The sequence below is a fragment of the Nycticebus coucang genome, chromosome 1, assembly GCF_027406575.1.
Source record: "Nycticebus coucang isolate mNycCou1 chromosome 1, mNycCou1.pri, whole genome shotgun sequence".
NCBI lineage: Eukaryota > Metazoa > Chordata > Mammalia > Primates > Lorisidae > Nycticebus > Nycticebus coucang.
The window spans coordinates 159,851,247-159,876,449 of record NC_069780.1 but is presented as its reverse complement, the minus strand read 5'-3'; the positions used below and the strand labels follow the sequence as shown (position 1 = coordinate 159,876,449).

The 25,203-nt window shown below is 42.1% G+C and overlaps 1 protein-coding gene and 1 pseudogene across 1 annotated transcript in view; one reads left to right on the top strand and one right to left on the bottom strand.

Moving 5' to 3' along the window:
- CCL28 (C-C motif chemokine ligand 28) overlaps positions 1-10,640 on the bottom strand; it is a 46,396-nt gene extending 35,756 nt beyond the window's left edge. The window contains exon 1 of the mRNA XM_053591231.1: positions 10,520-10,640. Coding sequence (XP_053447206.1) covers positions 10,520-10,553 — 34 coding nt within the window. The 5' untranslated portion in view covers positions 10,554-10,640. The remainder of the gene's footprint in view (positions 1-10,519) is intronic.
- An 11,896-nt stretch (positions 10,641-22,536) lies between these two features.
- On the top strand, positions 22,537-24,335 carry LOC128591364 (glutamine synthetase-like; annotated as a pseudogene).
- The last annotated feature ends 868 nt before the right edge of the window (positions 24,336-25,203 follow it).

Below are 25,203 nucleotides of genomic sequence, written 5' to 3'. Positions count from 1 at the left end.
TTGTGGAAACCATAAGTTTCTGGGGACAAGGGTAATAAGTCATAAAAAATTTATCTCTGTGAAAGATATGGAAAAGTTGACCCCATTCTGGTCTTGGTTCATAGCTAAATTGTTTCCAGTAAAGATTTTAGATTATTTAGATAAAACCACTGGGTAAGGTGAAGATCACCAGATTCTAATCCTGTCTCTTCTAATAATAGGAAATGTACTCTAGTTTTCTGTAAATAATGAGTCAGACTAGATGACCTCCAAAGTCGGGTCATGAGTCCTCTAGTACCCTGCTCACCTGTGTGGTAGCCACACAAATTAGTAATTTATTTGTCACCTGGAGGATGACGTGCAAATTTTCTTTTTTTTTTTTTTTTTTTTTGAGACAGTCTCACTATGCTGCCCTGGGTAGAGTGCTGTGGCGTCACAGCTCACAGCAACCTCCAACTCCTGGGTTTAAGCGATTCTTTTCCTTTAGCCTCCCAGGCAGCTGGGACTACAGGTGCCCGCCACAGTGCCCCGCTGTATTTTTTGTTGCAGTTGTTCAACTGGCCCAGGTCAGGCTCCAACCCGCCAGTGCTCGGTGCATGTGGCTGGCGCCGTAAGCACTGTACTACAGGCTCCGAGCCAAGGTGCAAATTTGAGCATAGGTGCAACTTTGAGATTTATTTCCTTTTCTGATGACTCCGAGCACATTTCAGAGCTATAACTCCAAATTCAGATGTACTATAGGCATAAAACAAACATTGGATTTCAAAGATTGAGTCCAAAAAATATATTTTGCTGATATTTTTATATTGATTACATAATATTTTGGGCATATTAGGTTAAATAAAATGTATTATTAAAATTAATGTTATCTATTTCTTTTTACATTTCAGATCATATAAGTCTTTTGCCTTTTTACTTTGTTTGTTTGTTTGTTTGTTTGTTTTGAGACAGAGCCTCAATTTGTTGCCCCGGGTAAAGTATTGTGGCATCACAGCTCACAGCAACCTCCAACTCCTGGGCTCCAGAGATTCTCTTGCCTCCACCTCCCAAGTAGCTGGGACTACAGGCACCCACCACAATGCCCGGCTCTTTTTTGGTTGCAGCCGTCATTGTTGTTTGGTGGCCCAGGCCATATTCGAACCTGCCAGCTCAGGTGTATGTGCCTGGCGCCTTAGCCACTTGAGCCACAGGCGCTGAACCCCTTTTTACATTTTTAAATTAACACTATGATTTGAATGTTTTTGTCTCCTACAAAACTCCTGTAGTACTCAATCCCCACAGGGTGTAGTGGCTCACCCCTGTAACCCTATCACTCTGGGAGGCCAAGGCAGGAGAATTGCCTGAGCTCAGGAGTTAGAGAGCAGCCCGAGCAAAAGCAAGACCTCATCTCTAAAAATAGCCAGGTGTTGAGACAGGCATCTATAGTCCCAACTACTTGGGAGGTTGAGGCAAGAACTCTTCAGCCCAAGAGTTTGACCTTGCTGTGAGCTATGATGTCACATCACTCTACCAAGGGCGACAAAAGGAGACTCTGTTTCAAAAAAAAGAGAAAGAAACTTAATCCCCAATGCAATAGTGTTGAGAGGTAAGGCCTAGTAGGAGATGAATAGATGAATGTTGCTATTAAAAGGGCTTGGGCTTGTGTGAGGCGGGTTTCGGTGACTCACGCCAGTAATCCTAGCACTCTTGAGCTGAGGAGTTTGAGACCAGCTTGAGCAAGAGTGAGACCCTGTCTCTCCTAAAAATAGAAAAAATAGGGTGTCACCTGTAGCTCAGTGGGTAGGGCGCTGGCCACATACACGGAGGCTGGTGGGTTCAAACCCAGCCCAGGCCTGCTAAATAACAATGGCAACAACAACAAAAAATAGCCGGGCATTGAGGTGGGCGCCTGTTGTCCCAGCTATATGGGAGACTGAGGCAAGAGAATCACTTACGCCCAAGAGTTTGAGGTTGCTGTGAGCTGTGATGCCATAGCACTCTATTGAGGGCAACATAGTGAGACTTTGTATAAAAAAAAAAAAAATAGAAAAACTAGCTGGAGCCAAGTGAGGTGGCTCACACCTGTAATCCCAGCACTTGGTGGAATGCCTGAGCTCGCAGGTTTGAGGTTTGAGACCAGAGTGAGATCCCATCTCTAAAAAATAGGCAGGGTTGTGGTGGGTGCCTGTAGTCCCAGCTACTTGGGAGGCTGAGGCAAGAGGATCGCTTAAGCCCAAGGGTTTGAAGTTGCTGGAAGCTAAGACACCAGGCACTTTACAGAGGGTGACCAAGTGAGACTCTGTCTTAAAAAAAAAAAAAGGAAAGAAAAGAAAAGAAAGGGCTTGCAGGAGTGTGTTGTTTCTCTTCTGCTTTTCTGCCAGGTGAGGACACAACATTCCTTCTCCCCAAATGATGTAGCAATGGAGTGTCATCTTAGAACCAGAGACCAAACTTGCTGGTGATCTTGGACCAGAACTGTGAGAGAATAAATTTCTTTTTTTTTTTGTGGAGACAGAGTCTCACTTTATGGCCCTCGGTAGAGTGCCGTGGCCTCACACAGCTCACAGCAACCTCCAACTCCTGGGCTTAAGCGATTCTCTTGCCTCAGCCTCCCGGGTAGCTGGGACCACAAGCGCCCACCACAACGCCCGGCTATTTTTTGGTTGCAGTTTGGCCGGGGCCGGGTTTGAACCCGCCACCCTCGGTATATGGGGCCAGCGCCCTACCGACTGAGCCACAGGCGCCGCCCATGAGAATAAATTTCTATTCTTTATAAATTACCCAGTCTTAGGTATTCTGTTATAGCACAAAACCAGACTAAGACAATTACACATGTAATATAAACCCCCAATTTTTTTTTTTTTTTTGGTAGAGACAGAGTCTTACTTTATCACCCTCATAGAGGGCGGTGGCATCACACAGCTCACAGCAACCTCCAACTCCTGGTCTTAGGCGATTCTCTTGCTTCAACCTCCCGAGTAGCTGGGACTACAGGCGCCTGCCACAACGCCCAGCTATTTTTTAGTTGCAGTTTGGCCTGGGGCGGGTTTGAACCCGCCACCCTCAGCATATGGGGCTGGCACCCTACTCACTCAGCCACAGGTGCTCCCCCTATACCCCCAATTTTTAAATTTACTACGTCACGTATTTGCTTGGGTGTTACTGTTTTAGGTTAAGAGCCCGAGGTCTGAATTGTCCCCAGCTGTCAAGTTGTGGTGTTTAACCAGCTCCAATTCACTATCGAGAACTAGAGCTGTAATAAATAAAGAAATGGGAGCTTGCGGGGGAAATGGACTAGTAAAGATGGTGATCTCTTGAATGAAAAGACTCAGTAGTTCCAGCCTCTGCCACCAAACAAAGGGACTTTACTATGGGTCTTGGTAAAAGAACTCAGAAAACTTGTGGAGGTGACCATCAAAGACCATGAAATTGTGTGCACCAGCCCTAACCACAGCAATCTCTCTGGATGAAAGCATCATGCTGTGAAGGTTAAAGTCAGAGAAACTGCACAAAAATTATACTCTGGCACAGTCACGAAGATCAGCAAAACAACACAGGCACCTGAACATTCACCACCCTTCCTAAAAGTTCCTCCTGAGGATGACTTCCTGGTGTAGAAAACAGCCTCTGTTCAGATGAAGTGAAGGGTGACTACTGGGTAACAGGAGTGTGTGTGTTTTTTTTTTTTTTTAGACAGAGTCTCACTTTGTCACCCTTGGTAGAGTGCCTTGCCTTCATAGCTCACAGTAACCTCAAACTCTTGGACTTAAGAGATCCTCCAGCTCAGTGGTTCTCAACCTGTGGGTTGCAATTCACAGGAACGATATCAAAGGGTCACAGCATTAGGAAGGTTGAGAACCACTGCTCTAGCTTCAGCCTCCCAAGTAGTTGAGACTACAGGCACCCACCACAATGCCTGGCTACTTTTAGTAGAGAAGGGGTCTCACTCTTGGTCGGGCTGGTCTCAGACTCCGGTGATCCACCTGTCTGGCTTCCCAGCGTGCTGGGATTACAGGTGTAAGCCACCTCGCCCAGTGTAATAGGAGTGATTTTTAATCCAGCAGAGCAAAAATTATGCAAAATTATTAGAGCACTGACAAGGAAGTCTGGGTCAATTCTGAAAAGGCTGCAAGTAGACAGGCCCCATGTACTCACTCCTGTACATACATGCCTCTTACTCCTGTAGTTGATGAGATGGTTTCTCTTTCACTGTGTGCACGAATTTTCTGCCAGGAAATGCTATGATAGCCCTGTCAAGAAATCTAGGAGGACTAGGGATTTAGAGAGCAAAGGGAGTCCTCCTAGAATTATTAGCATTTTCCCTCTCCTTCACACCCTTTCCTGGAGGCACTAGAGTGGGATGGTGGGCTGGGTTATGCTTCCCAGACACAGCTGGTATAACAGGTAGAACCAAAAATGTTAGAGCAGGGCGGCGCCTGTGGCTCAAGGAGTAGGGCGCCGGTCCCATATGCCGGAGGTGGCAGGTTCAAACCCAGCCCCGGCCAAAAAAAAAAAAATAATAATAATAATAAAATAAAAAAATAAAAGTAAAAAAAAAAAAAAAAAATGTTAGAGCACACATGAAATTACCACCAGTGGAATCACAACCTTGGGGCAGGGGATTATGTCACTCTGGTGCTAAAAAGTAAACCTGACATCCACCAGCAGGATCCCATAAACCACTGAAAAACCCTGTGTCAGGTCATTCTGTAGTGAGATGTTAATGAGAACGCTGGGCAGATCAGTTTTGAATGGGGGGAGGGATTTTCGTCTGGAGAGAACTAGTGCAGGTTTGATTATGGGGTGTGCGTGTGCACCTGGGAGGGATGCTCACCAGGCAGACAGGGACCGACAGAATTAGGAAGGAGCCCCAAAGGGGGGATTCAGAATACTTCAATTAATTAAATATTTGTATCTGAGCTTGGGGATTCTACAAAACCAAATGAGAAAGAAATCGGGAAATGACTTGGTGCCTGTAGTTCAAGTGGCTAAGGTGCCAGCCACATACACCAGAGCTGGTGGGTTCAAATCCAGCTGGGCCTGCCGAACAACAATGACTGCAACCAAAAAACAGCCGGGCGTGGTGGTGGGCGCCTGTAGTCCCAGCTACTTGGGAGGCTGAGACAAGAGAATTGATTAAACCCAGGGGTTGGAGGTTGCTGTGAGCTGTGATGCCACAGCACTCTACCCAGGGTGACAGCTTGAGGCTCTGTCTCAAAAAAAAAAAAGAAAAGAAAAGAAAGAGAGAGAGGGAAAGAAGAAGAAGAGAGAGAGAGGGAAAGAAGAAGAAGAGAGAGAGAGGGGAAGAAGAGGAGGAGGAGGAGGAGGAAAAGGAAGAAGAGGAGGAAGATGAAGAGGAAGAAGAACGGGACATGTGTGCCCCGGCTCTAGAGAGCACATTGTTAGACATGTTCTTTCCCAAATTGAGCTGTATGTCTCTCTTGGGGTAGAAATTTGAAAGCCCTCAGTGCCCCTTCTGTAAGTAAGAAAAGGTGTCCCTCTCTGGATGAATGCAGCCCAGAATCCATAGCTTGACAAGCAGAAGGTGCTGGCAGAAAAAAAAAAAAAAAACCCTTCTCTTAAAAACAAACAGAAGGCAAGCCCCTCTGGGAAGTACAACTGGGATACATGATTTGGCAAGCAAAGCCTGGCCTGCATTTCTGTCCCCCTCTTCCCTCAACAGGCAGCCTTCTGCAGTGCACAACCTGTACAACCATCCACAGCAGCCCTGATCTTGCTGTTTCTTCTAATCATGAGAAGAATCCAAGACAATCTTCTTAGCCTCACTCATCCCATCTATAAAACTTCTCATTCTCTAAGGCACAGCTGTAGCGTCACTCTGAGTTTCCCTGTCACCTATGCCTGCTTCCCCACCTTCTGCTAGGTGACACTCAGCTCTCACAACCTTGGGGTCTGGGCCTTGAGAGCAGGAAACCCCTCTAATAAGCTTTGCTTCCTCCTTGTGCAACTCTTAGTCTCTTTTGAATATCTCTAGGCCCAACACACGAAGGTTCTGTATTCATGTTTATAAAAGGAATGCCTGTTGAATCATTGTTATTGTTCTGAGTAAAAAAACTCAGACTTCTCTTCTGAGTGAAAAAAAAAATACTGTTCTTTGTAAAATAGTTATATGAACACATACTTATTAGCATATATTTTAATAAAATATTACATGAAAATGCAAAACCATTTATAACCAAATACCCAATTTCTATTACAAATCATTGTATAATCATTTATATATTATAATACTTCATTACCAAAAACCCAGGCAAATGTCAACTCCTCTTTAATATTTGGATGTATATAATGGGTACAGGTGAAACCTACTAAATGCAGAATACAAATGTCCACATACAATAACTAAGAAAATGCCATGAAGGCTACGTTGAGCAGTTTGATGAGAATATTTCAGACTGTATATGAAACCAGCACATTGTACCCCTTGATTGCACAAATGTTCACAGCTATGATTTAACAATAAAAAATTTTTGGATGTATATCATTTCAGGTTTTTAAACTATATTTCAGATTTATAAGTATATTTTACTTTTGCAAAAATAGTCATAGAATGATTCCTGTTTTGTGGTCTTCCAGTTCATAGATTAAGAATAATACTCCATAGCTTTACCTATAGATCTGTATTGCTTTTTCTTTCAGTGGGTTCATAATATTCAAGACATGGTTTTGTCACAGTTTGTTTACTTGATTCCCCCAGTTGCTGGATATTTAGGCAGTTTGGTTGTGTCCCTTTTCTGGTGTTTATTATTATTATAGAGATGCTACGACAATCAGTCATATACCCTTGGTTTACTTGTCTCAGTGTTATTTTATTTATTTTTGAGACAGAGCCTCACTTTGTCGCCCTCAGTAGAGTGCTATGGTGTCACAGCTCACCGCAACCTCCAACTCTTGGGCTCAAGCGATTCTCTTGTCTCAGCCTCCTGGGTAGCTGGGACTATAGGTGCCTGTCACAACGCCCAGCTATTTTTAGAGATGATGTCTCATTCTGGCTCAGGCTGGTCTCAAACTCGTGAGCTCAGGTAATCTGCCCACTTGGGTCTCCCAAAGTGCTAGGATTATAGGCGTGAGCCACTGTGCCTGCCCTTTCTCAATGTTTTTTAAAAATAAATTCTCAGAAATGGAACTTCGTAGCCAGGCATAGTGGCTCACATGAAGGCCAAGGTGAGAGTTTGAGAATAGCTTGGGCATCATAGGCAAGACCCTCATGTCTACAAAAAAGTAAAAAAAAAAAATCAGCCAGGCACAGTGGCATAGACCTGTAGCCTTACTGCTTGAGAGGCTAAGGCAGGAATCCCTGAAGCATAGGAACTCAAGGTTACGGTGAGGTATAATTGGATCCTTGCACTCCAACCTGAGAAGAAATGGAACTTCTCAAAGGATATGCCCATTTAAATCACCTTTTAATATGCATTGCCAGATTATCTCACTGTGTTGTAAAAACTGTGCATGGCTCTCTCCTCTAATAGAGTGGGCCCAGTGAAGGCAGGGTATGTGTCTCATTCATCATTATACCCCCCGGTGCTTAGCTTGGTGCTCAGCAATAGGAGATGCTTAGTGTCTGTTGAATGAATAATGAATTGGATAACTCAAATAAGCATGCCTTCATTACAGGAGCAAAACCTTGTCAATATGGTCACAGAAATTTATGATTGGTACTCTTGGTCTTTCTGTAGCCTAAATAGTAATACTATTTTAAATTTGCCTTTCTCAGAAAGAATTTTCTACAAATTATACGTCGAAGGAGGATTAGTTATAAAAATATATATCACCAGGGGATTATAGGTTTGAACCAAGGGCCAAAAGCAGTGCAAATGTGCGTGGATGTATGCATGTGTGTGTGTGAGCGAGAGATTTCAGAAATCTGTATACTTGGCCGGACGAGATGGCTCATGCCTGTAATCCTAGCATTCTGGCAGGCTGAGGCGGGAGGATCCCTTGAGCTCAGGAATTTGAGACCAGCAAAAGCGAGACTCTGTTTCTACTAAAAATAGAAAAATTAGCCACCCATTGTAGTGGGCACCTGAAGTCCCAGCTACTCAGGAGGCTGAGGGAGGAGGATGACTTGAGCATAGAACCATGAGGTTGCTGTGAGTGAAGCTGAAGCCCTGGCACTGTGGCCTGGGGCAACACAGTGAGACAGTCTCAAAAAATAAAAAAGAAAAAGAAAACTTAGAAACAAGATAGAACGTTTTTCAGCAGAGAAGGCTTTTAGGAGAGCCAGGCTAAGTCCCTTTCAGTACCATGGTTCCATGATTTACAGTCTGTATTTAAATGTGTGATGGGGTTGGGCATCAAGTATGCCAAAGTAAACAGAGAGGAAAGTACACAGGACTAATTAAAGGGAACAAACTTTGAATCTAGAGCCAAAGTGGGGAATTCCCCTTGCACTGAATTTCTTATTCCTGGTTAACACTGTAGTTTCCTTTCCTGGCTTAAATGTATAATTTTGGTTTTTTAGCATTTGTGCTTTCCAGATACATGAATTATCCAAATTCATTCCAATATCACCATTATCACTTCGCTATAGGCACAAGGGTTAGGTAACTTGCCTAAAGTCAGTCAATAAATTGGGAATTACAGAGCAGAATAGTACCTTAAGCTAATAAAAATAAAAAGAATACCCCCAGGAAAATCTGAAAAAAGGAGAGCAGTGAGGCATAACAAGTTTTCTGGATGTAAAAATATATCATAAATCTACTGTGACTAAAATAGTGTGTCACTGATGCATAAATCTAGAAGGTATAATGCTTGTGTGAATTTTATACATTGTAAAGTCAGGGAAAACTATGGATTATTCAACAAATGGTAGTGAAACAACTGGTTAACTATGTAGAAAAGATAAAGTTGAAGCTTTAATTTCTAGACGTATTAAATATCTAAAGGAAAGAAAATATAAAACTATCCAAAGGAAATATAGAATGATATCTATATTTTTAAGTTTTAGAGCACAGAAGTCTTTCTAACCCTAAAAGAAGACTCAGAAGCCATACAGAGTGAAAAGTTTGACCCTACAAAAAAAGTGAAACCCCATCGGGGAAAAATAAAACTCAATAAAAGAAATATGGCAGAAAGGTATGTGTGGCGGGTGGGTGGGTATTTGTAAGACAAAAGACAAAGGCTGTTATATAAAGAGATTTTGTGTATCCATAAGGAAGAGGGTGATGACTCAATAGAAAAATAGGCTATGGATATGGACAGGTAATTCACAGAAATAAAAAGGGCTTATAAACATTTTTTAAATGCTCAATGTTATTTAAATTGCTTAACAACAAATAAAAGTGAGATATATTTTTCACCTGCTTAACTGGCAAAGCTCAAAATGATCCATACTATGTATTGTTGGCAAGTATTCACTCATACGTGATTTGTAGGAGTGTAAATTGGTGTGAATTATTAGGAGATAATTTTTTCAATACCTATTAATTAAAAAGGAAGATATATTTTAACTTAGGAGTTTTACTACTGGAATTTATGCTATAGATGCAGACACACGTATGCAAGGTTATAAGTGTTAGAATCTTTTGGCCTGGGGTGGTGGCTCATACCTATAATGTTGGCTACTTGGGAGCCTTAAGTGGGGGGATCACTTGAGGCTAGGAGTTGGAGCCCAGCCTGAGCAACATAGCAGGAACTCATCTCTGAAAAAAAATTTTTTTTAGTTAGTTGGCTGTGGTAGGGCACACCTATAGTCCCAGCTACTTGGGAGGCTGAAGCTGGATGATCACTTGAGCCCACAAGTTTAAGAATGCAGTGAGCTATGATCATGCCACTTTACTCCAGCCTGGGTGACAGAATGAGACTGTGTCTTTTTTTTTTGTTAAAGAAGTTAGGTGGTGCCTGTGGCTCAGTGGGTAGGGCCCTGGCCCCATGTACCGAGGGTGGCAGGTTCGAGCTACCTGCAACAAAAAAATGGCTGGGCGTTGTGGTGGGTGTCTGTAGTCCCAGCTACTTGGGATGCCGAGGCAAGAGAATTGCCTAAGCCCAAAAGCTGGAGGTTGCTGTGAGCTGTGACACTATGGCACTCTACCGAGGGCAACAAAGTGAGACTCTGTCTCTAAAAAAAGAAAAAAAAAATCACCAAAAAAAAAAAGTTGGGTAGCCTGAGCAAGTGTAAAACCCTCAAAATACAAATACTAGCTGGGTATGTGGTGAGACTCCCAAAATACAACAACTAGCCAGGCGTGTGGTGGGCAGCTACTCGAGAGGCTCAGGCAAGAGGAACTCTTGAGCCCAAAAGTTTGAGGTTGCTGTGAGCTATGATGCCACAGTACTCTACCTGCAGCCAACAGAGACTGTCTTAAAAAAAAAAAAAAAAAAGCTGAAAAGGCAAGGAAACAGATTCTTCCCTAAAGCCTCCTGATGGAACACATCCCTGCTAATGCCTTGATTTGATTTTAGCCCAGCGAGACCTGTGTTGAATTTCTAACATTATAGAAATATAAAATAATAAATTTGTCTTGTTTTAAACCTCTAAGTTAGTGGTCACTTATTGCAGCAGCAAAAGCAAGTCTATATACATACAGATCTGCACGCTCACCTGCGGTAACAGGCCCAGTAAGCAGAATTCCCATCTTTCTTCTGCATTTTCTTTGCACCCTTTGGATGTTTTTACCCTTTTAAAAATCCTTTGAGGTTTATTCTTGTCTGATCTCACCTGGATGGTATGTTGAGATGGAAGCAGAGGGCTTGCAGACTGCTTTGCTCCAGGTGTTACACCCTAAGAATGCAAGAGCCCTTTCCAAGATTGGCTGGGGGTCCAAGCTATCTTTTGTGAAGGCCAGATTGCACAAGAGCAGGCTGCCAATCATTTTCAGAATCTAGAGAAACACCAGAGTTTCTGCTGGCCAGGGAACCAAGCCTAGCACTGAGACACTATTGTTAGGGACACTGGGCAATCAGCTGTGCAAGTCCAGGAAGAGGAAACTGTGGTGTTTACACATAGCTCTCCTGGATGCACAGGCCCTGCAGCATACAATGTGGTCCTTTCAGTGCTCTCAGAAATATTTAACTGCTGTCATTAAGATATTTTACATGTGCCCTGGTCCAGATGGCTTCACTCCAGAATTCTATCAAACCTTCAAGGAAGAGCTTATTGCTGTACTGCAGAAATTATTCCAAAAAATTGAGGAAGAAGGAATCTTCCCCAACACATTCTATGAAGCAAACATCACCCTGATACCAAAACCAGGAAAAGACCCAAACAAAAAGGAGAATTTCAGACCAATCTCACTCATGAACATAGACGCAAAAATTCTCAACAAAATCCTAGCCAATAGATTACAGCTTATCATCAAAAAAGTCATTCATCATGATCAAGTAGGCTTCATCCCAGGGATGCAAGGTTGGTTTAACATACGCAAGTCTATAAACGTTATCCATCATATTAACAGAGGCAAAAATAAAGATCACATGATCCTCTCAATAGATGCAGAAAATGCATTTGATAAAATCCAGCATCCTTTTCTAATTAGAACACTGAAGAGTATAGGCATAGGTGGCACATTTCTAAAACTGATTGAAGCTATCTATGACAAATCCACAGCCAATATTTTACTGAATGGAGTAAAACTGAAAGCTTTTCCTCTTAGAACTGGAACCAGACAAGGTTGTCCTCTGTCACCTTTACTATTCAACATAGTGCTGGAAGTTCTAGCCAATACAGTTAGGCAAGACAAGGAAATAAAAGGAATCCAAATGGGAGCAGAGGAGGTCAAACTCTCCCTCTTTGCTGACGACATGATCTTATACTTAGAGAACCCCAAAGACTCAACCACAGGACTACTAGAAGTCATCAAAAAATACAGCAATGTTTCAGGATATAAAATCAATGTCCTCAAGTCAGTAGCCTTTGTATACACCAATAACAGTCAAGATGAGAAGCTAATTAAGGACACAACTCCCTTTACCATAGTTTCAAAGAAAATGAAATACCTAGGAATATACCTAACGAAGGAGGTGAAGGACCTCTATAAAGAAAACTATGAAATCCTCAGAAAGGAAATAGCAGAGGATATTAACAAATGGAAGAACATACCATGCTCATGGATGGGAAGAATCAACATTGTTAAAATGTCTATACTTCCCAAAGCAATCTACCTATTCAATGCCATTCTTATCAAAATACCAACATCGTACTTTCAAGATTTGGAAAAAATGATTCTGCGTTTTGTATGGAACCGGAAAAAACCCCGTATAGCTAAGGCAGTTCTTTGTAACAAAAATAAAGCTGGGGGCATCAGCATACCAGATTTTAGTCTGTACTACAAAGCCATAGTGCTCAAGACAGCATGGTACTGGCACAAAAACAGAGACATAGACACTTGGAATCGAATTCAAAACCAAGAAATGAAACTAACATCTTACAACCACCTAATCTTCGATAAACCAAACAAGAACATACCTTGGGGGAAAGACTCCCTATTCAATAAATGGTGTTGGGAGAACTGGATGTCTACATATAAAAGACTGAAACTGGACCCACACCTTTCCCCACTCACAAAAATTGATTCAAGATGGATAAAGGACTTAAATTTAAGGCATGAAACAATAAAAATCCTCAAAGAAAGCATAGGAAAAACACTGGAAGATATTGGCCTGGGGAAAGACTTCATGAAGAAGACTGCCATGGCAATTGCAACAACAACAAAAATAAACAAATGGGATTTCATTAAACTGAAAAGCTTCTGTACAGCTAAGGAGACGATAACCAAAGCAAAGAGAAAGGGAAAGGATATTTGCATATTTTCAATCAGACAAAAGCTTGATAACTAGGATCTATAGAGAACTCAAATTAATCCACATGAAAAAAGCCAACAATCCCATATATCAACGGGTAAGAGACATGAATAGAACTTTCTCTAAAGATGACAGACGAATGGCTAACAAACACATGAAAAAATGTTCATCATCTCTATATATTAGAGAAATGCAAATCAAAACAACCCTGAGATATCATCTAACCCCAGTGAGAATGGCCCACATCACAAAATCTCAAAACTGCAGATGCTGGCGTGGATGTGGAGAGAAGGGAACACTTTTACACTGCTGGTGGGACTGCAAACTAGTACAACCTTTCTGGAAGGAAGTAGGAGAAACCTCAAAGCACTCAACCTAGACCTCCCATTCGATCCTGCAATCCCATTACTGGGCATCTACCCAGAAGGAAAAAAATCCTCTTATCATAAGGACACTTGTACTAGACTGTTTATTGCAGCTCAATTTACAATCGCCAAAATGTGGAAACAGCCTAAATGCCCACCAACCCAGGAATGGATTAACAAGCTGTGGTATATGTATACCATGGAATACTATTCAGCCATTAAAAAAAATGGAGACTTTACATCCTTCATATTAACCTGGATGGACGTGGAAGACATTATTCTTAGTAAAGCATCACAAGAATGGAGAAGCATGAATCCTATGTACTCAATTTTGATATGAGGACAATTAATGACAATTAAGCTTATGGGGGGGGAAGCAGAAAGAGGGAAGGAGGGAGTGGAGTGGGGCCTTAGTGTGTGTCACACTTTATGGGGGCAAGACATGATTGCAAGAGGGATTTTACCTAACAATCGCAATCAGTGTAACCTGGCTTATTGTACCCTCAATGAATCCCCAACAATAAAAAAAAAAAAAAGACATTTTACATGCACACACAGCCTGTTATGTAACCACTATCTCATATTTTAGACTTTATATAGTGTCACCTAGATATTCAGGGAAAAGTTTTTCCATGCCTTCTACTTTACGTACACACTATCAGTGTCACTGACCCGGGAACCCATGCAGTCCTCAAATCGAGTGCATATTGAATCGAGTGCAAATCGAGTAAAGAAGTGTGAACTCAGATAAGTGCTTTCTTTTTTTTTTTATTTTTTTTTGGCTTTTTAAATTATTATTATTATTAAATCATAGCTGTGTACATTAATGCGATCATGGGGCACCATACACTGGTTTTATAGACCATTTGACATATTTTCATCACACTGGTTAACATAGCCTTCCTGGCATTTTCTTAGTTATTGTGTTAAGACATTTATATTCTACATTTACTAAGTTTCACATGTACCCTTGTAAGATGCACTGCAGGTGTAATCCCACCAATCACCCTCCTTCCGCCCATCCTCCCCCTCCCTCCCCTTCCTCTCCCCCTTCTCCATATTCTTAGGTTATAACTGGGTTACAGCTTTCATCTGAAAGCCATAAATTAGTTCCATAGTAGGGCCGAATACATTGGATACTTTTTCTTCCATTCTTGACATACTTTACTAAGAAGAATATGTTCCAGCTCCATCCATGTACACATGAAAGAGGTAAAGTCTCCATCTTTCTTTAAGGCTGCATAATATTCCATGGTGTATATATACCACAATTTATTAATCCATTCGTGGACTGATGGGCACTTGTGCTTTTTTCCATGACTTAGCAATTATGAATTGGTCTGCAATAAACATTCTGGTACAAATATCTTTGTTATAATGTGATTTTTGGTCTTCTGGGTATATACCTAGTAGAGGAATTATAGCATTGAATGGCAGATCTATTTTTAGATTTCTAAGTGTTCTACAAACATCTTTCCAAAAGGAATGTATTAATTTGCATTCCCACCAGCAGTGTAGAAGTGTTCCCTTTTCTCCACAGCCACGCCAACATCTCTGGTCTTGGGATTTTTTGATATGGGCTAATCTTACTGGAGTTAGATGATATCTCAAAGTAGTTTTGATTTGCATTTCTCTGATGATTAAGGATGATGAGCATTTTTTCATGTATCTGTAGGCCATGCGCCTGTCTTCTTCGGAGAAGTTTCTCTTCAAGTCCCTTGCCCAGCCTGCGATGGGATCACTTGTCCTTTTCTTGCTTATATGTTTGAGTTCTCTGTGGATTCTGATTATTAAACCTTTGTCGGAGACATAACCCGCAAATGTCTTCTCCCATTCTGAGGGCTGTCTGCTTGCTTTACATACTGTGTTCTTGGCTGTGCAGAAGCTTTTTAATTTGATCAGGCCCCAGTAGTGTATTTTTGAAGCTGCTTCAATTGCCCGGGGGTTGGGGGGTCCTCCTCATAAAATACTCGCACAGACCGATTTCTTTAAGAGTTTTTCCTGCACTCTCTTCTAATATTTTTATAGTTTCATTTCTTAAGTTTAAATCTTTAATCCAGTGAGAGTTTATCTTAGTTAATGGTGAAAGGTGTGGGTCCAGTTTCAGTCTTCTACAGGTTGCCAGCCAGTTCACCCAGCACCATTTGTTAAATAGGGAATCTTTTCCCCCACTGAATGTTTTTAATTGGCTTGTCAAGGATCAAATAGCGGGAAGTAGCTGGATTTATCTCTTGGTTTTCTATTCTGTTCCATACATCTACCTCTCTGTTTTTGTACCAGTACCATGCTGTTCTCATCACTATCGAGAGTGCTTTCTTTGAAAGCTAACACAGAGGTCCAACAAGGATCTTACATGCCCCAGAGCTTTAATCTGACATTCCCTTCCTATTCAGGCAACTACAGCAGCGATGGGATTTGGAAGGCTGCTTAGATCTTGAAGCAACATTATTAGTGCTTGCATTAGTTATATGCAAGTCATATAACTCCTTGCAAAGTCAGTCCAAAGTTTAAACTGCTTTATAAACCCTTTTATTACTGCTATTCCTGGGAAGTAAAGACATGTCAAAGAGATGCAGGTGACAAGGACTTGGGGTTATACAAAATGCAAAGTAACTGTGGAGACTGTTAACAGGAGTTTCTCAGATCAGTGAAATTGCTGTGAATCTCCTGGTTGGGGGCGGGATCTTGGTATATTGTGGGAGTCTTAAAATAATAAATAATAGTGACAGTTATGTGGGCTTGAGATGCAGAATCCAATGAGGAAACAGAGTGGCTTATCAGCAGCTCACTGACCCACCAGGACAAGCAGTGCCAGAGCTTGAATCAGGTACTGGAGTCTGGCCAGATCTGCTCCGTAGCCTGCAAGTTGCATTTATAATAGAAAATGGAAATATCTTTATTTAATATAAAAGCATACATGCTTATTGTAAAACATTATATATTAATAACACATAGAGTAAAAGCAGAAGTTCCTCATGAACCCCGCTCCTCAATTCCAGAGGCGAACATTGTAAACTGCCTAGTAGCTGGGTTTTAAAATAGGTTTCTAGGTTATTATTATTTTGGGGTTTTGTTTTTGAGACAGGGCCTCATTCTGCAGTGAAAAATGCAGTGTCATCATCATAGCTCACAGTAACCTCAAACTCCTAGGCCCGAGGGATCCTCCTGCTTTAGACTCCTGAGTAGCTTGGACTACAGGAGCACATCGCCACATTTGGCTAATATTTCTAGTTTTTGTAGAGTCAGGGTCTTGCTACGTTGCCTAGGCTTGTCTCAAACTCCTGGCCTCAAGTGATCCTCCTACCTCAGCCTCCCCACATGCTAGGATTATACTGCCCAACCCCAAAACTGTTTTCTACACACATATACAGATCTATTTTGCAAAAATGGTATACTATTCTATTACTGGCTTGTATATTTTAAATATTTCATACAGGGCGGTGCCTGTGGCTCAGTGAGTAGGGCACCAGCTCCGTATACCGAGGGTGACGGGTTCAAATCCAGCCCTGGCCAAACTGCAACAAAAAAATAGCTGGGCGTTGTGGTGAGCGCTTGTAGTCCCAGCTGCTTGGGAGGCTGAGGCAGGAGAATAGCATAAGCCCAAGAGCTGGAGGTTGCTGTGAGCCCTGTGACATCATGGCACTCTACCAAGGGTGGTAAAGGGAGACTCTGTCTCTACCAAAAAAAAAAAATTTCATACAGATATTTCTATATATGATTATATGGATCTACAACATTCATTTAAATGACTAGCCACTGTACTGCATTGTTTGCACAATAGGTTACTGATCTTCTAGTCAGACTTTTTTTTTTTCGTAGAGACAGAGTCTCACTTTATGGCCCTCGGTAGAGTGCCATGGCCTCACACAGCTCACAGCAACCTCCAACTCCTGGGCTTAAGCGATTCTCTTGCCTCAGCCTCCCAAGTAGCTGGGACTACAGGCGCCTGCCACAATGCCCGGCTTTTTGGTTGCAGTTTGGCCGCGGCCGGGCTTGAACCCGTCACCCTCGGTATATGGGGCTGGCGCCCTACCAACTGAGCCACAGGTGCCGCCCTCTAGTCAGACTTTTAGTTGATTTCCAGTTTTGTTTTGTTTTTGCCAACTTAAGCAATGAACAAAAATCCCTCTCCTTTGTATACTTACCCAATTAGTTCCTTAGAATAACTTCCTAAAATTGGAATTTCTGGGTAAAATGACTTGTAGTTTTTTTTTTTTTTGTAGTTTTTGGCTGGGGCTGGGTTTGAACCTGCCACCTCTGGTATATGGGGCCGGTGCCCTACTCCTTTGAGCCACAAGCGCCGCCCAGATGGCTTGTACTTTTAAAATATATTACCAAATTCCTTCTACCAAGAAAGTATGAATTTATTTTTCCACCAACAATGCCCATTTCCTTATGCCTCCTGTCAAAACTGAATATTATCTATCTTTTAAAAATTTAAACTGTAGCCAGATACTGTGGTATATTCCTATAATGCCAGCTACTTACTCAGGAGGATTACTTGAGTCCAAGAGTTAGAAATCAGCCTGGGCAACATAGCAAAACCTTATCTCATTTTAAAATACATTTATTTTTTATTTTATTTTTTTTTTTTTGAGACAGAGCCTCAAGCTGTCACCCTGGGTAGAGTGCTATGGCATCACAGCTCACAGCAACCTCCAACTCCTGGGCTCAAGTGATTCTCCTGCCTCTGCCTCCCAAGTAGCTGGGACTACAGGCGCCTGCCACAATACCTGGCTATTTTTTGGTTCCAGCCGTCATTGTTGTTTGCTGGGCCCGAGCTGGATTTGAACCCGCCAGCTTAGGTGTATGTGGCTGGCGCTTTAGCCGCTTGAGCCACATTTTTTTTTAATTTTAAAAAGGGAAAAAATTTACCAAACTGAGAATCAAAATATCTCATTGATTTTTTATTTTGCATTTTAGTTAGATTGATTCTTTTGGAATTAACAATTAAATAGATTTTTCCATAATTTATAACGTTTATGATACTTCTAATAACTTGGCCCCATCTGAACTGCAACCAAAAAATAGCTGGGCGTTGTGGCGGGCGCCTGTAGTCCCAGCTACTCGGGAGGCTGAGGCAGGGGAATCGCTTAAGCCCAGGAGTTGGAGGTTGCTGTGAGCTGTGTGATGCCATGGCCCTCTACCGAGGGCCATAAAGTGAGACACTGTCTCTACAAAAAAAAAAAACAGAAATAAGCATTTTTTTTTTTTGTAGAGACAAGAGTTTCACTTTATCGCCCTCGGTAGAGTGCCGTGGCGTCACACAGCTCACAGCAACCTCCAACTCCTGGGCTTAAGCGATTCTCCTGCCTCAGCCTCCCGAGTAGCTGGGACTACAGGCGCCTGCCACAACGCCCGGCTATTTTTTTTTTGTTGTTGCAGTTTGGCTGGGACCGGGTTTGAACCCGCCACCCTCGGTATATGGGGCCGGCGCCCTGCTCACTGAGCCACAGGTGCCGCCCAGAAATAAGCATTTTTTAATATAACTGGGAAGCACCCTAATCACAAAGTATCTATAAATACGTAACAAAACTACATCAAGGGGGTTGCCTGTGGCTCAATGGGTGGGGTGCCGGTGCCATATATTTTTTTTTTTTTGAAAAAAAATGAAATAATTAGCTTTATTATTTTTTTTTACATTAATGCATTTATGGGGTACAATATGCTGATTTCATATACAATTAGGGACACTTACATCTCACTGGTTAATATATACATCTTCTCGTTTACTTAATTACTGTGTTAAGACATTTGTACTCTATATTTAATAGATCCAACATGTACCCTTGCAATATGCACCATAGGTGTGATCCCACCATTCATCCTCCCTCAATCTGACCTCTTCCCTTCCCTCCCAGACCCCCCCACTCCCTTCTCCATCCTGGGCCGTAGTTGTGATATATTTTTCATATGAAAGTGTGAATGATTGTAAATTGGTTTCATAATAGTACCGAGTACATTGGATATTTTTCCTTCCATTATTGAGATAGTTTACTAAGTAGGATATGTTCCAGCTCCATCCATGTAAATGTAAAAGAGGTAAAGTCTCCATCTTTTTTTAAGGCTGCATAATATTCCATGGTATACATGTACCACAATTTATTAATCCATTCATGGGTTGATGGGCACTTGGGCTTCTTTCATGACTTGGCTATTATGAATTGAGCTGCAGTGAACAATCTGGTGCAAATATCTTTGCTATAAAGTGATTTTTGGTTTTTTGGATAGACACCTAGTAGAGGAATTGCAATATCAAATGGCAGGTCTACTTGTAGATCCCTGTGGTGCCATATATTGAGAGTGGCGAGTTCAAACCTGGCCCTGGTCAAACTGCAACAACAAAAAAATAAAAAATAAAAAATAATAATAAACTTAATTAAAAAAAAAAAAAAGGCAGTGCCTGTAGCTCAAAGGAGTAAGGTGCTGGCCCCATATGCCGGAGGTGGTGGGTTCAAACCCAGCCCCGGCCAAAAACTGCAAAAAAAAACCAAACTACATGAAAATCAGTCTCTTAGCACATCTGCAGATTCCACCAGAATTAAGTTAAGTATTAAGTTTCTTTCATCACATGAAACAGAAATAATGAGTAACCCAGAAGAAATACATAATTAAGCAATTCTTTAAGAGGTCTAACTTTAGAACTTCATCAATATAAGCAGATCATTATTTTCTTTTTTTAAGGTCATGACTTTTGCCCAGAGGAAAAGCCATAGGAAAGCAAATGGAAACCTATCTGCACTTTTTTTTTTTTTTGAGACAGAGTTGCCTTTAGTAGAATGCCTTGGCATCATAGCTCACAGCAACCTCAAACTCTTGGGCTCAAGCGATTCTCTTGCCTCAGCCTGCTGAGTAGCTGGGATTACAGGCGCCCGCCACAAAGCCTGGCTATTTTTAGAGATGGGGGTCTCATGCTCAGGCTGGTCTCAAACCAGCGAGCTCAGGCAATTCACCTGCCTCGGCCTCCCAGAATGGTGGGATTACAAGCATGAGCTACAGTGCCCGGCCCACCTACCTGCACATTTGATGAATATGTGATTGTTTGACCAACCATATTTATATTATTATATTTACCACTACATCAGGCATCAGCTAACATGACTGACGTGTTTGGCAGGATATCCCAGCACATTGGTAAATTCCAATTAAATTCCTCTTTTTTCACCTACATGAATGTGTAAGGACATTAAGAAGAGTCTATAAAAACATACAAAGCAAAGAACACTGCCTGCAAAATATGCACAAGTGCAATTGCTTTCAGTCCTGTACATTTCCAGTGAGATCCAGCCACATTCAGTGGGGAAGAAACCAGCATGATTCTCAAAAGTGTCTGCTTTTTGTGACTCCTCAGCACGTCACCTAAACCAGCCATCAAAGAGTTAGAGTTGCTTCTATGTCCCATAAATCAGAAGACTTTCCTGATTTCGAACTTGTGGGGTAGAGATTTAGTCATTATAATATTTGCATTTTACTGCTTCATAATCTGGTATAATTATATGAAAGAGATTGTTAGGTGGCCAAGTTTGCCTTTCAGGGAAGATTTAAAATATAACACAATATATATAATTTCTCATGCTGAGGAGGCCACGGCATTTAAAATATGACATAGTTGTATCTGAAAGACTATCACAATGATATTCCACACCCAGAGGTTTGGTATGTTACCTACTCTATCATCTTGATATTTTGCATTGTTGTCATAAAATTGTGCAAGGTGCTAATGAGCCTTATAGCTCTATCAAAAATCAGATTTTGTATATGCAGGCTTTACTCACATAGATAACATGAAGCACAAAGAATTTGAAATTCTCTTGCAGGTTGTAAACATAAGGTCGACAATCATTGGGCTTGTCCAGTTTGAAGGCAGAGCACAGGAATGAATGACCTCACTATCCTTCTGTAGCTCTGGGAAACACAAAGTCCAATAACTGCACCTCCTATATCCTTCCATAAAGTCCACAGCACAGACTGAAAATACCCTGGGTTTTCCTATAAGATGAAAATATAATATAAATCTAACAATTCTGCAACTTTGTGGCCTGTGCTATCTGCTTTCTCTTCTCTAAGGTTCACCTTAGTCATTCCATGGCTCCTTTTCTAGGCCATCTCAGGAGACTCTAACCCGCTGCCAATTGGCAACACTTAGGTCAAAGGTACACTCATGTGGTATGTCAGTGGCGGGCAACAAAGTGGGATCATGAGGTTAGTTTGATCAGCCGTAACACAGCAGACATTCTGTGTCTTGGCTTTTCTGGTACAATACAGTAGCACCTCTGTAAGGTCACCACCCAAAGGACTGTAACATGGTCAACAGACAGAAGTAAGCTTATTTATTTTTGTTCTTCTTGTTGTTGCAGTTTTTGGCCGGGGTCAGGTTTGAACCCGCCACCTCTGTTATGCGGGGCTGGCGCCCTACTCCTTGAGCCACATGCGCCACCCGGAAGTAAGCTTATTGTACTGATATATACATGTGTTGCACATCCAGTCTATAAAAATTAGGTCAACTTAAGGGGGTGGTCAATGTAGGGAGATGGTCAACTATGGAGGTCTACTATATTTGGGGAAAAAATTGTTCAGTAGTGGGCAACTTATTATCAAGTACCCAGATGAAGTTAGATAGTATGAACTGTAGTAAGCCAAGTCAGCATGCTGGTCTAAAGTAGAACTGGGAAAAACAGAATACATAGATTATTCTGGGTTGGCTAATTGCATGGTACACGAGGAAGTGTACAGTAACTTATAGCCCTGCACAGGTAGGGCAAGAACAAAGTTAAATGTACGCAGCAGAGAGCTGACAGAGCGGGTGAGAAGGGAAAGTTAACAAAGGGTAAGATATTGGCAAGGCAATGTGCTAGGCTCAATAAAAAGAAGGGAGAAGAGGAAACTGAAGTTAAAGAACTAAGAGGGGTCTACAGCAATGGTTCTCAAAGTATGGCCCCTGAAGAGCAGCATCCAAATCAACTGGGAATTTGTTGGAAATGTAAATTCTCAGGACCTACCAAATCAGAACTCTGGGACAGGTCCCAAGCAATGCATCTTTTTTCATTTTTTTTGAGACAAAGGTTATGTCACCCTCGGTAGAGTGGCATGGTGTCACAGCTCACAGCAACCTCCAACTCTTGGGCTTAAGTGATTCTCTTGCCTCAGCCTCGTAAGTAGCTGGGACTACAGGCATCTGCCACAACGCCCGGCTATTTTTTGGTTGTAGTTGTCATTGTTGTTTGGCAGGCCGGGGCTGGATTTGAACCGGCCAGCCCCAGTGTATGCGGCTGGTGCCCTAGCCTCTGAGCTACAGGTGCCGAGCCCAAGCGATCCATCTTTTAACAAGCCCTGCAGGTTATTCTGATGCATGGCAGAGCTTGAGAACCACTAATCTAGAGAAAGGAAGCAAAGTTTAAGATCTCAGAGTTATGGAATGCCATCTAGGAAGGAGGTACAGAGGCCCCTTGTCCTAATGGTAACAGATGTGAAGTGGCACAAAGTCAGTGCATCGAAGAACAGAAGATACATCCAGGTTTCAGGCAGGTCATCTACGGCTGAGAAGGACAAAAGCCAGGGTTGGAATGAAAAGAAAAGAGGGATCCAGGAGCTTATATCCAAGAAGGTGTGAGCCTTAGAGGGTGAGGGTGAAGAGGATTTGGAGTGAGCAACATGATGAGATATCAAATGAAGAAAATTGAGAATTATGATGTGGCTTAGTGGTGACAGTGGTGAGCAAGGACCAGAACAGCCCTTCTGCTCCTCTTCACTTGGGAAATTTGGACAAACTAGGTAATTATTCCACCAGCCACAGGAAAAGAGAACTAGGGGTATTTGCCTGAGGGTGGGCATGGGAGGTTCGCTGCCTAGGAGGAGAAAGGGCAAGTTAAAGAGGTAAGGATGCATGTGAGTTTTAAACCCATTCACAGCAGGGGATCTTAGCCCAACAATAATGAAAGCTAGGCTTGGGGAGGAGTAGAAAATTGTTCAGCAGTAGAAGGGTTCCCAAATCCAGCATGAATAACATGGCTCAAGGAAACAGTAGAGTAGGAGGTCAGATCAGAGAGAAACACTTAGTGAATAAAAGACATCTAGAAGATGGAGAAAACACATACAAATAAGATACGATCCAACTTTAAAATATGATGTTGTATTAACACAAATTCTTTCACTTGGAGCAAGAACAAAGTGGTGGTGCGGGGAGTTGGCTGTTTTTCCAGAGACTATAATCACAGCTATTAGGGTCCATTTAGAGGACAAGGAACATTTCTGATGGTAGAGGTAGGAACAAAAATGAACACACATAAAATGTGCAGTTATTGTTTAAGCAAGGAGTCATGGTCAAAGTGAATTCCATTCTGTAAAGGAGCATTGAGACAACCCCCTAAATGCCTATGTTACATTTTCAAATAAGGCCCTATATTTTAATGATATTCCTTTGTTTAATATGGAGAAAGAAAAAAATAGAAATTAGTAATTTAGTTAGAAAGTGTTAAGTAAGAGTAGACTTTCCTTCCATGGTTTTCTAAAATCAAATGCTTTAAAAAATATCTACTTTATAAAGCCCCAATGAGTTTAAATATAAATTTTTTTAAAAATGTGTAATCAAATTTACCTCATGTAACATTTACCATTATACCAACCAAATTTATATAATAATTACTCTTAAAAGATAATAAATACGAGTCTGTGAAGACTTTGAAGTGATAGCAACCTTTGATGCCAAGCCCATTCCTGGGAACTGGAATGGTGCAGGCTGCCATACCACCTTCAGCACCAAGGCCATGCGGGAGGAGGATGGTTTGAAGTACATTGAGGAGGCCATCGAGAAACTAAGCAAGCAGCACCGGTACCACATTCGCGCCTGCGATCCCAAGGGGGGCCCGGACAATGCCCGGAGCCTAACTGGATTCCACGAAACCTCCAACATCAACGGCTTTCCTGCTGGTGTAGCCAACCGTAGTGCCAGCATCCGCATTCCCCGGACTGTTGGCCAGGAGAAGGGCTACTGCGACCCTCTGCAAACTGCAACCCCTTCTCGGTGACAGAAGCCCTCATCCGCACGTGTCTTCTCAATGAAACTGGCGATGAGCCCTTCCAGTACAAAAACTAAATGGACTAGACCATTGAGCCCCTCTGGTTCTCCATCCCACTCCAAATCTTCCCCCCTCTCCCAATTGCCCCAGTTGTAACTCAAATGGGTGGAATATCAAGGTCTTTTTTTTTTATTCCTCATGCCCAGTTAATCTTGTTTTCTTTGGCCAAGATAGAGGGGTCAAGTTTTTAATCTTTTCACCCACCCTCCTCTTTTCCCCCCTATCACTGAAGCTTTCTAGTGCACTGAAGCTTTCTAGTGCACTAGTGGGCAGGGAGGGGCGTAACCACTACTTCCACTTAATGGGGTAAGCTTGTCCAGTAGGCATAGCTATCCCGGCTGGAGCATGTCTGCTGGAGGGGGAGGGCTTTTTCTTCAGGTTAGCTGAAAGGGGAAAACCTGTACTCTAGGTTAGGACTTCCCTTGGTGGAAAAGTTGGAAGAGATAACCAACATGTGGGAATTAGAGAAAATAGAGGTTGGAGATCAGGGAAGGAAATGCCCTCCTCTCAGGCCACACTTCCCTTGCTTGGGGCTAAATGCCCTCCCCTCAGCAAAAAGCTCAGAGTAAACTGATGGATATCCCTACCTTAAAAAAAGAAAAGGTTCTTATTGCTTGGCCCTCCTTTATAACAAAAAGCAGAGTAGTATTTTTATATTTAAATGTAAAAACAAAAAAATTTTATATATGGGTATGTGGATTGTTTGTGTTTCTAAAGGTAAAAACCATCTGGGTCACAGGGAGAGTGGTGCTGCTTGGAAAGTTGGTGATTGGTTAATTCCTCATTACCATTTCAGGGTCTCTGCCCTGCCCACCCTCCCAAGGGAGGAAGTGGGCACTGGTAAACTGACAGGCAGATGCAGGCTAACTAGCAGTCACTTGGCTCTGTTTTGCAAGATACTACACATAACTTGTCCACACACGGGTTTGGAAATGAGTTGGCTGGTCAACTTGAGCATGTTAGCGACAGGAGATACACACGTATTATTAGGGTTATTTTCTGGTGGGAATAGCATGTCACTAAAGCAGGCCTTTTGATATATTAGA